Below are 12,500 nucleotides of genomic sequence, written 5' to 3'. Positions count from 1 at the left end.
ACTTTCCACTACTTCTGATAATTTTTATTTTTGGGAGGAAGCTCACCCTCCAAAAAAGTCGATTGGGGAAAATACATCCCCAAATATCGTGTTATGGATAAAAGTCCATAGTGCGACGTGTACTAAGATCTCAAAACCGTATCTACCCTGCTTTCTCTGTTTCTGAGAATATTTAATTTGGTAAGTAGACTTAACCCCATCCAAAAAAACAAATAATGGAAAAGTTCATAAACGGGAAGACCTTCAGAATAACTGGACGAACTCGCTTACAACGTTTGATTCAAATCCATCAAAATGCATGGTTGAGGCACAGGCTGGCAGACACAGGCAGATAGGCTCAGACAGACAGACAGAAAGACAGACATTCAGGCAAACAGACACAGACAGGCAGACAAACTCAGACAGGCTGACAGAGTTAGTCAAAGAAACTCAAACTCAGACACACAGGCAAACAGACTCAGAAGGACAGGCAAAGAGACCCAGACAGAGAGACAGGCACTCAGACAGGCAGAGAGACATAGTAACAAGAAAAGAGAGAGACAATATCAAGCAGAGAGAGAGAGACTGTGTCAAGCAGAGGAACAGACAGTGACAAGCAGATTGACAGACACACGAATGGAGACCAACACTCACACATGCAAACACACACAGGTAGACAAACACACACAGACAGACAAACACACTGAGGCAGACAACACACACAGACAAACACACACAGGCAGACAAACACACACATGCAGACAAACACACACAGGTAGACAAACACACACTGGCAGGCAACATATAAAGACAGACAACACACACATAGAAATACAGATACACACAAACATACAGACACACAGAGACATACAAACACACAGACATAGACAATGACAGACAGACAGACACACGCACAAAGACAGAGACACACACACAGACAGATAGACACAGAAAGATAGATAGACACAAAGACAGAGACACACACACGGACAGAGAAGCACACACTGACACAGACACAAACGTACACACAGACACAGACACAGACCTATACAGAGACACGGACACAGACCTACACACAGACACGGACACAGACGCACTCACAGACACGGACACTGACGCACACACAAACACGAACATCGACGCATACACGTGCACAGGCAACGACGCACACACGTGCACAGGCAACGACGCACACACGTGCACAGGCAACGACGCACACGCACGTATTGGCACACACACACACACACACACACACACACACACACACACACACACACACACACACACACACACACACACACACACACAGGCAGAATCTCGCACAACGGAAGGGGACGAGTTGCAGAATGTGATCCCATCCTGCTTCGTAGAAATATTACATAAGTTCAGAGTTAACACTTCACCTGATTTCTGGACACCGTGTGTTGGTATGAGAACTAGAACAAAGATTGGATATTAGAATGACAAGGACACAAAAACAAAGTTAAACCATCCAGAGTATTGCTAGCCTGCGAGGATCTTGGCGAGCTGGAAGGGAACTCCCACTGAAAAAGATAAATTAATTTCGGTATATTTTGCATAATATATCATTACCACGAATCTTATAGTAACCGAATTCAGTACACTAATAAAATATTTATAATAAGACAGAAGCAGCAACATTAACTACAACACACCGGAGTTTTTGGATTATTTTCATTTTAATTGTCTGTACTACTTTTAACAGACAAGCCGAGGGGTGCAGGGTTACTTATGTAGACCAGGGATTTAAACAATTACTAACTGCTAGGCAGTGAGCGGCTTTACCCACTGGACCAATAATTGTCCATTTGGTCTTGGTTACCACAAGACATAGTAAATGAATTTATATGGAACAGGCAATTTTTGTAACTTGAAACTAAGTCTAGACTAATTAACTAAAGTTAGCCTCATAGGTGGCTCAGTGTTTGGTGCTCAAACCTATCACAAACAAATGTTGATATTATCTAAATATAAGAAAGTATAATTTTTGAACCAAGTTTTCATGGCACCTAATATACCGTGATATTATTGCAATGCTTTAACATGGTACTGATCAGTAACCGGTAGTGATTATTCATTTTAAGCTTTAAATTATAACAAACTCCCTCACAGAAGTATTTTCGGGAAAACGTGTGCCACGAAAATGTCTGAAAATCAGTGTGTACGTCATCACTGACACAGAGTTTGCATAACATGCCTGAAAGATCTTCTAGTACTCTCATTGTTCATACAGTATGAACTGTGAGCAATGTATGAATCGCGTCACTGAATCTGCATAAGGATTATCTACTTCTAAACTCTAAATAGTGACCCATCACTTTCACAGTTTCAGGGGATGTATAAAAGTAATCACTAAATTGGATTTTAACCCAATTAATTCTACTTTTTTAGTACTTCCTTACTTTAGAGTCCATGTCATGCTCCTCTCTCCCATATATTCGCCAGGCAACACCAGCAGTAACCAGTGTCAAGACATGTGTCCCCTGTACTACGACCCCGTGTGTGGCAGCGACGGCAAGACGTATGGCAACATGTGCCTGCTTGGTTTAGTTGCGTGTCGCAACGCAACCATCTCGTTTAAGCACAATGGCGAATGTACAGGTGCGTGGTCAAAATTTTAAGTACATCTTTAGTGCAGCACCCAACTCACATTCCTGATAGTTTTGGAGGCATCCCAGTATACTTAAACTTCATAATTTCTTGCTGTCAAACTTCTTTTTGGTCATCTCTAATAATTACCCTCTTCCTACAATGGTCCCTATCCCTCCATTAAGGCTGTGGAATAAGGAGTTACACCTTAGGGAGGTAGAGGTGTTAACAGTGATGACGCAGTAGCCCGATATCCAGGATAATTGGCGCATATACAGCCACATGCACTGCGACTAACAGTCTCATGGCGCCTGCCTTCACTATTATATTACAATTTTCATGCTGTCCACAACCAGATAAGGCTTGCAGAAAGTACTGACTGCAGGTGAAACCAGAATTACAGACTAAATGCTTCTTCTCCTTATCGTGTTCCACGGTGTTTTTAGTCTGACCAAAAAGCTTAAACATTTGTAAGATCAACTTCGTTAAATCTGAAACTTTGCTGACCTTCTGATTTCTTATTAAAACCCCTTCAGTATCTTCATTTCTGCCTATTTTTCTTTTTCCCGATTGATGGCTTTTCTTTTTATTGATCCGATAAATCTAAACTCTTTCCTCAGCATTCTGTTATTAACATCATCATCGTCATCCAGACCTCCTTTCCCACCTTAGGACAGGGTGTTATTAGTGTTATTAACGCTAATCTGAAAACTTGCAGTACTCTTCATCTATCTCTCCCATTTCTGAATTCCTTATGTATGTAATTACATTTACGACAAATGCAACCAAGGGGTGCGAGCAACACACACACACACACACACACACACACACACACACACACACACACACACACACACACACACACACACACACACACACGCACACACACACACACACACACGTCATAAAAAGACTTGTAGTTACTTGTAGAGAAGTTATATATATACCGTGGAACAATTTTTATTTGTCTTGGAAATAATAACAGAGTCTCTCACTCACGAGTGAGTATAAGTAGAGTCCAGCTAGCTACCTCTCTCTCTCTCTCTCTCTCTCTCTCTCTCTCTCTCTCTCTCTCTCTCTCTCTCTCTCTCTCTTCCAAGTTGCTAAGCCTTTCTCCCCACTACCTGCCGATTCTATGGCCTCTCTTCTTCTGAGCTCTCTTTCCTAAATTCTGGTGAAACAGGAGTCATGTCACGTGTGTTCCCTATGATTCGAAAGTTCTAGAAGCCTGTGTGTGAGTATGTGTGTATGTGTGTGTATGGTCACTAGGCTTTGTTCACCTGGTGTATCGCTGACAAACTAACTGCATCATCTCCTGACTGGCTACTTCGTAATCTGTCGTCAGCTTTTCCTCAGTGTGACTTGCAAGATCATTTCCCATTCCCAGGCTCGCATAGAGCTGTCTATCTGTCTATTTATCTATCTATCTAATATGATTTGTAAATATAATATGGACTCAAAACATTGCTCGGGCCACGCAGCTGAAGGTCCTCCGACAGCAATTATCATTGACACATGCTAATCTATCAATACATAATATTGATTATAATATTGTATACATATAATATTCATAGTAAATAGTAATTTTTCAGTAATATTACATTTTAAACAAGTTGTATACATATTTGAATAAATGCATTAAAAGTAAACTATTTAACTGTAATACAGTATGTACTTGGGTTATTGTAGTGAAATGCATACATGCAAGAAAAAGAAAGAAAAATAGTTTAAAATTAAGATTATCGTAAGAGTTATTGATATTTCATTTAAAGATAATGGTACTGGTATGCCATACATGGGTCATTATTCTTTGTATATATATATATATATATATATATATATATATATATATATATATATATATATATATATATATATATATATATATATATATATAATTAATACTATATACAAAATATATACACTTCATTCAGGGGGGTTAACTTGGATGTTAACTCTCCCCCCACTAAATACTGACTCCAAATGAGCAATTCTTGCATGCATTCTGTGCATTGCGAACAGCAGTACTGCAAATACAATGCAGAAGATTATAAAGACAGTAGGTGCTGGGCTATACACATAATATGGGTTGAACATACTCAAACTCAAATCTTCCCAGGGCTTCATTGTTTCATTGATCAGCTGCATAGTTTCAAACTTATGTGAAGTCAACTTAATATTTGTGCTCATGTTTAAGTCCATATCAGGCAGTGGGTGGAAATGTTTGTGTGTATGATTGAGAATGGCGTAGTGATTGATGGTGGATAAAGTAGACATGGCTGGTGTAAATACCGCACGGTAGTCTGGTGCTATGTATAATCCTGAGGCTGAAGTATGAGATGGTGGTATATCTGGACAGACTATGTAAACTGATGTGTTATGAGTGAAATAAAAAAAACTGTGAGTGTCCAATGCATTGATGGTGTACAAGTTTATCTGGAGCAAAAGTGAAGTTCCAATGATGATGAATATTGTCATTTCTGATGATAGCCATTTCACAAGGGACTGTATCTGTAGGCTGAAACGTGAAAATGTACGCAGGACAAAGATGAACAGCATGTAAGGATGTGCGGCACTTTCGTTCAATCGTTGATTCACTTGCGAAAGTGACAGTGTCCCGTCTCTTGGAGACCATGATGAGTTCGGTGTCTGTGTTGATGTTGATGATGACCAAAGTGTTATTTTTATAGAGGAAGGGATGTATTTGGTATACTGTGAACAGGTCTTCAGTTATGAATGGTACATGAACTACTACTGATGTTGGTGTTAGTGTTGCTTCTAAATATGGATAATATTGCATGAATTCTCTACTGCGGAACAACGGCTTCAATTTATGTTAATGTATGCCCAGACTAATTATCTGACGTAGCTCATGAACTGGGAGTAAGTCAATTGTGATCTTGCCATCACCAGCATTCGAAATTCCTTGCATAAGTGCCCTGAAACGATCTCTAGTGTTCTCTAATTGTAGTAGAATCGTGTCAATATGTTCTGTGATGATGGAGAAGTGTTGGAAAAGTGTAATGTTTCCTTCCATTTCATTTATTTTATCTACACTCTCGAGAGCTATGTTTTCTGCCTTTTTCAGATTTTTCACAATTGTCTTCATTGCTGAGTTCTGTCCTGTGATGAATTTATCTTGGTATGTTAGGACCTGAGCTATCTTATTAAATTTGTTGTTTCTTTCTTTAAGGTCATCCTCTGTAGCCAATACAAAGATGTTCCCAAGAACTGCGTCACCCAGGTCGAACAAATCGCGCTTTTGGCGAGTACATGTGATGTTGTTCCTGTCGCTCAGTACCTCCGTTCCATAAGATGGGAGATCTTGGATCATGATAAGCATAGTTGACTTTGCCTGTTGTAGTTTCCATTTCGCTAACTTTACCATTTCATTCACTTCCTTTGTGTTATGTGCTTGTGAAACATAATTTCCTATCATGAAGTCCAGAGTTCGCATCGGCGTCGCAAGTCTGTCTAGATAAGTAGGTAATTCACACAAGTAATCTAGACTTATTTCAGTACTCATGACGTCCTTAGCGATTGTAGTCGTGGGCGTTGGAGCTATGAGGCATCCTTGTCGTACTATGTGTTGGGGGTCTAAGTGCGCATATCCTCTTGCTATGTAGAGGAGAATCCATAGCATAAGTTCCTTCATCGTAACCTACCGAAAAAAAAAATCTATTAATTTCCTAATATGGTCATGCTGTGGTCGATGATAGTGATGATGTGCGTTACGGTTGATTGTTATTTCATTTATAGAAGGAGTTTAAATCGATATTTAATTCTCGTAAATGATGTACTGTAGATTTGATTGGAACAGTTGCACCTATGTTCGATTGTTTGGTATATGACCTTAATTTCTTTTTGTAATCATTGTTGTTTTCTTGCTTGGTTTCTTGAGGTACGTTCGCCTGTTCGGTTGTATCCGAGGCTGAATAGTTATTGGATAATTTCCTTGAAACTCGTTTTAAATAGTCAATATGAACTTGTTTCTCCTCACCACTTGAAAGTGACTTAATTAAAACTTTGTTTGCTTTTATGTTAATTACTCTGTATGGGCCCTCAAATTTTGGGGATAATTTATTGTCTCTCGTATGAATGATACCGTAAACAATGTCTCCTAAGCTGATAGGTGAATCTCTTGCCTTCTTGTTAAATGCCTCCGTCATTTCTTCCTTGGACATCGTTAATTGTTTTTTGACTCTTTTGTGTATGTCCTGGAATTCACGTAAACGGAGTTTAGAGTAATCATCGTAATTCTATATGGGCATACTGTCACCTTCTAGGAGCTCATATGGTAATTTTTTATCTGTTCCATATATAATGAAATGTGTTGTGTCACCTATGGATTTATTTATAGATCCATTAATTGAGGCTTCTACTTTGGGAATCCAATCATCCCAGCTTGCATAATTTTCACTGAGAATGTGTCGTAGCACATCTAATACTTTTTTATTTTGTCTCTCTACCAACCCATTCGATGCTGGGTGATAGGCTAAAACGTTAACCTTTTTGATATTGTATTGTTTACATATTTCTTGTAAGATCTCAGAATTAAATTCTCCTCCATTATCACTTATTAGTACCTTTGGGATAGTAAAGCGACATATTACATTATCTGTTATTGCCTTTGCTACTGTCTCTGCTGTCTTATCTTTAATTGGAGCTAAAATGACATAACGGGAAAAATGATCCGTTGCTACGAATAAGTATAGGTTATTATTGTATGATAATGGCATCTTGAGTAAATCAACAGCGACAATGTCCCATGGTTGATGTGGTACAGGGTAATTACCCATCGGTGCAGGTGTGATTGGGTATCCTTTGTGTTTCGCACATGATTCGCATCTGTCTATATGATTGTTTATATCTTTTCGTAATGAAGGCCAGTAATATAACAGCTGGGCTTGGTTGAATGTCTTATCCTTTCCAGGATGTCCTGCATGTGGGCTGTCGTGTATCATTCGTAATACTTGGGGTATCATGTTATTAGGTACTACCAACTGGTTAGTATTTCTTTGGCGTTTTGGTTGTTTAGAGTTAATCTTGCATAATGTATTATTGACCATTGTGAATTGTTCGAGTGGGACATGCAGTTTGGGTAATTGTATGTCATCTCCACTTTCTAACTTGTATATAACTTTAGACCATATTGGGTCAATTTTTGTGCCTTTGCGATATCCTCGTGGTTTGGGATATTTCCTTTGAGATCTAACGCCGCAACCTGAATTGTGTTCGGGTTCCTAGATAATGCGTCAGCTACTATGTTCATTTTACCTTGTATATAATGAATTTGTACATTGTAGTTTTCAACTGTACATTTCTATCTTGCTCTCCTCCCAGAAAGGAGTTTTTCTTTAAACATACCCACCAGTGGTTTATGGTCGGTGAATAAGTGGATTTCGTAACCATATACCAAATCTCGAAACTTTTGTAATGCAAAAACCACTGCAAGTGCTTCTAAGTCTGAAGTGCAAAAATTTTTCTCTGCACCTCTTGTTTGTCTGCTGGCAAATGCAATTGGTTGATTTTTTCCTCTTTTATCTTCCTGCATCAGTACAGCCCCTAATCCTTTAATTGATGCGTCTGTACAAATAAGAAATGATTTTGTGTAATCTGGATATGCTAAACAAGGTGCATTTGTTAGTTTAATTTGTAGATTGTTAAATGCCCTTTTTTGTTCTTCTTCCCATTGGAATACAGCATCTTTTTTGAGTAGCTGGAATAGAGGAAAGGCTATATGAGAGAACTGTGGTACGAATGACCTATAGTACCCAGCCAGACCTAAAAACTGTCTAACTTCGTCAGTCTCTCACTGCCTGTATTTTGTCATCAGTGGTGTGAATACCATCAGAACTTAATTTGTGGCCTAAGAAATTTATTTCCTTAAAGAAAAATTTGCATTTAGAAAGTTTAATTTTTAAACCAGCATCACTAAATTTTTGTAAGAGTAAGTCTAATTTCCTGAGATGATCCTTAATATTCTTCGTTGCGATTATAATATCGTCAAGATAAACAAATATTCCATGTCCTAAAATTCCGGACAATACGAAATTCATAAGACGCTGGAATGTGCCTGGGGCTGTCCTCAGTCCCATTGGCATTCTTGTATATTGATAATGGCCTCTGTTTGTTGAAAAGGCAGTGTATTTACGTGACTCCTTCGATACCGGAATCTGATAATAGCCGTTTAGGAGATCGATGGTCGAGAATATATTATTCTCAGGACCAATAATCTGTAGAACGTCGCATAGCAATGGCATGGGAAATCTGTCTGGGATTGTGTGATTATTTAGTTTACGGTAATCTACTACCGCACACATTTCTCCATTTCGTTTGGGCACGAAGAATAATGGGGCATTCCACGGGGAGACTGAAGGCTCAGTAATTACAAGTTTTAACATTTCATCGACATACTGATTTGCAAGTGTACGTTGGGAGTGTGGTATGCGGTAAGCTGGTACGAAAATTGGTGGTGTTTCTGGGTGCACATTAATCATGTGATTAATCAAGTTAGTACACCCTAATTGTTCTCCAGGCAATGCTACGGTGTCCCTGTGTGTTTCCAGCAGGGTTAACAAATCATTTTCTTCATCAAATTCACCTGAGTGAATTAAATTCTCTTTTATTCTTTCTCTACTGTATCTGTAGATTTTATCTCACTTGTCACTCCAGCTATAACTGTTTCCTTCACAGGGGCAGGACATTTTTCAATATTAACTATGCAAGTCCCCTTTTTCAACTGAACTTCCCCCATTCATGTGATTAATTATGAATATCTGAGTTTGCCCTTCGTCGTTCGTATGACATGATGCGTTTTCTACTGATAATCCCTTTACTTTACATAATTCTTCTAAGACAAGAACAGTACTATTCCGTAATTTGCTCTTTATGGTAACTTTCATGTAGGAATTAGGTGGTATAACTAAATCATTAGTGAGATGGACTGGAAAAATTGATAAATCAGTACTGTTATCTGGGTCACTAATTCTGGAGGATGGGGTTGGTGGTGGGAGTGGATCTATACACTCATCTGTTTGTGTATGTTTGTTTAAGCCTTTAATATTACCAGTTCTTTTTGGCTCTCTTTTACCAATCGGTGAGGGCTCTGAAGGTATTTCCTCTATGAATTTATTGTCAAAGTCTATTCCATTCATTTGTGGGAGTATAGTTATGTTCTCTGCTCTCATGGATCTTAAGCCCAGTAACATATGAGCTTTAATTGCTAAGTTTTCAACGATATAGAAAAATGCAGAGAATGGTCTTGTAGTCTCTGTGAAACTGATATTTAATCTTATCATACCTTTCACTGTAATTTGTTGTCCATCTACCGTGTATAAATCTAAATCAGCTTCATCCAGAAAAGTTACTTTCTTTTTATTTTTAAGAATTCTATTTAGTTCTTCATGTGTTATTAAGTTCACTGGAGAGCCTGTATCTAAAAATAAGGAAACGTTTTGATCCTCACATACAGCTGGTATCAAGATACACTCATTTCCCAACATGCCTCCTATGTGAATTTTAGACTTGTTTTTCTTTACGTTTGTTCGTTTTTTGTCATGACTTGGTCTTCCCCCAATTTGAACATAGACACAATTTTTTCTACTGTTTTGCAATCACTAGTCCAGTGCCCTTGGTATCTATGATGCCTACAGTAAGGACCAAATCCTTGTGTCTTTTGCTTGTCCTCTTTTGCCTTGATAAAGCATTCATACCTTGTGTGTCCTGGTTTTGCACAATAATGACATAGAACGGACCTATCCCTTGATTGTGACCTACGATGTGATTTCCCATAAGTAGTGTTGTTTATGGCGCGAGACCTGCTCGGGCTGCGCGAAAACTTATGAAACTGCCTGTAGCCTGGCGTCTGTGAACGAGGCCTTGTCATGTTTGGTTGTTTGGTCTGCCTGCTTTCGGGTCGCGATCGATTTTGTTCTCTGTTTAGGGTCGGTGTAGATGTTTTCACAGCTGATACTGTCTCAGGTACCCTCATTCTACTAGAATGTGCGGGTGTGTCGACCATACCTACTTTACTGCACTGCATCTCTACCTCGTTCATTAAGTCTAGCAAGCATATTCCTGGGGTGTACGCGATCGTCTTGGCGATCTTAAGGGTCCTATCAGGTAATTTACACAAGGCAGCTACATAACCAATGATGTCCACATCGAGGTCTGGGGACATCTTTCCATCATCTGTTATCCAATTTGAGTTTTCCAAAGTAACTAACAATGTTCTTTTGATTGTGGAGACTTCAGCAGTTATTTCACTGAGCACATGGTTTGTAGTGTGCTACCTTACAAGATCTACAATTTTATGTAATTCTGGAATTATACCTGGCAAGAAGTTCATACCTCCAGAAAATTTCTTCAAAAATTCAGTTTTAAATTCATCATATGTCCTAGCCTTATGGAGCTTGTCTGAGCGCAGTAAATTGCTTGCTGGACATCTTTCCTGGCTTATGCAAGATGAAAAAATAGCAATTTTCTCTTGTTCATCTAGTATATGGCGCTTGATGAACATTTGTTCGCACTGACTGACTAATGAAATGACATCAATGCGATCTTTGTCTGTGCCAGAGAAGTTTGGGGCAGTTTTATCCTCGTGATACACGAACACTTGAGGTGTGGTTGTTAGATCAGCGGTATTTGTTTCTTGATTCATTTTCACTTTTTGCCCTGTTAATTCAACTTGGACTTGTTTATCGTTGTGTGAGGGAATGGTGGAATATGTACGACCGGACCGGTGAACCCTGTTAAGTATATTGGCATACGTGTGCAAGTCAGCGACAAAGTCCGACTTGCTACGTCAGAGGGGGTTTCCCACTCATCTGAAACTGCCGTATTTGTTTCTTCGTCTTTAGTTTGTGGTGAGGTTTGCACAAGGGGTGGGTTGCCGTGGTGCTCTCTTAATTGTGAGTCTGTTGTTGTGGCAAATTGTGTGTCATCTGGTATTAACGTGGGTGGTGGCGAAAATATTCCTGTCATTAAGATATGGTGTTATGAAATACGCTTTTTGTTTATTTATGTCCTAAGAAAATAGATGAGTAAATAAGTTGAAATAAATGATAGATAGTGAGTGTATAAGTGTATATATGGAAATAATTAAAAAAAAAAGTTGAATATAGCTAATTTTAGCATTGAGAAGAAATGAGCAAGTATAATTTTACCCACTTGATACAGATCGTAGAGGTGTGTCGATACAAAAGTTGATCTCGGAAGAAAAATGCAGGTTTGATTGAAGATCTCTTGATAATTCTAGTGCTGTGTTGATGGACGATATTACTCAGGATATTCCATGGCCTGGTGCTTGTGGTGGTTAACAGCTGTCCCAGGCAACCTCAGCATAGAACGTCGAATTTCCAACTCAACTGTGAAAATAAATGAGTATGAGTAGGAGATATGTGAATAATGAATAATGAGTAGTGGGTGAGAAGTGCCTGGTGTCAGTCACATGTTGCTTGGCATGGCAGACTCGCGTTGTGATTTATCTCAGCACACGGTGACGTCGGCTTCCCACACTGGTAGCTGTGGTGAGTAAATGAGTAGCGATGAGTAACTTGAGTGAAGATGAGTGAGTAAGATGAGTTGTGAATATGACTTGGTATTTGCTTCGTCGTCTTGACCTCTTCACTCCTGCATCAGCGGTGGAGGTTGGGGGACGGTAGCAGAGAGAGGAGGGTGAGGTCTGGTAGTTGTGAATTGTGAGTCGTGTCCCACTTTCCGTTTGTTTGTTTTGTTGTTCTTCCTCGAGGTATTCGTGGTCCTTTTTTCTTGTGATTTACTCGTTGTAGGATGAAGACTGCTGCTACTTGTAGGTGCGTGTAGAAGATTATATATATGACTCGTAGAGTTGTTACTTGTAGTTGATTGTAGATGGTTGTAGTTCGTTGGTTGTGAGAGGTATTTTTTTG

The 12,500-nt window shown here is 39.1% G+C and overlaps 1 protein-coding gene across 1 annotated transcript in view; it reads left to right on the top strand.

Annotated features, from left to right (window-relative positions):
• The window catches only part of LOC145403316 (ovomucoid-like), a 634,133-nt gene that overhangs the window by 224,814 nt on the left and 396,819 nt on the right, over nucleotides 1-12,500 (top strand). Inside the window, exon 4 of the mRNA XM_080275112.1 lies at nucleotides 2,446-2,601. Within this exon, the coding sequence (XP_080131238.1) occupies nucleotides 2,446-2,601 (156 nt within the window). The remainder of the gene's footprint in view (nucleotides 1-2,445; nucleotides 2,602-12,500) is intronic.

This window comes from Coenobita brevimanus, chromosome 60 (genome assembly GCF_032717465.1).
Source record: "Coenobita brevimanus isolate Jiangsu-jjx chromosome 60, ASM3271746v2, whole genome shotgun sequence".
NCBI lineage: Eukaryota > Metazoa > Arthropoda > Malacostraca > Decapoda > Coenobitidae > Coenobita > Coenobita brevimanus.
The sequence above is the reverse complement of the archived record's forward strand: the minus strand, read 5'-3'. Positions and strand labels throughout refer to the sequence as shown.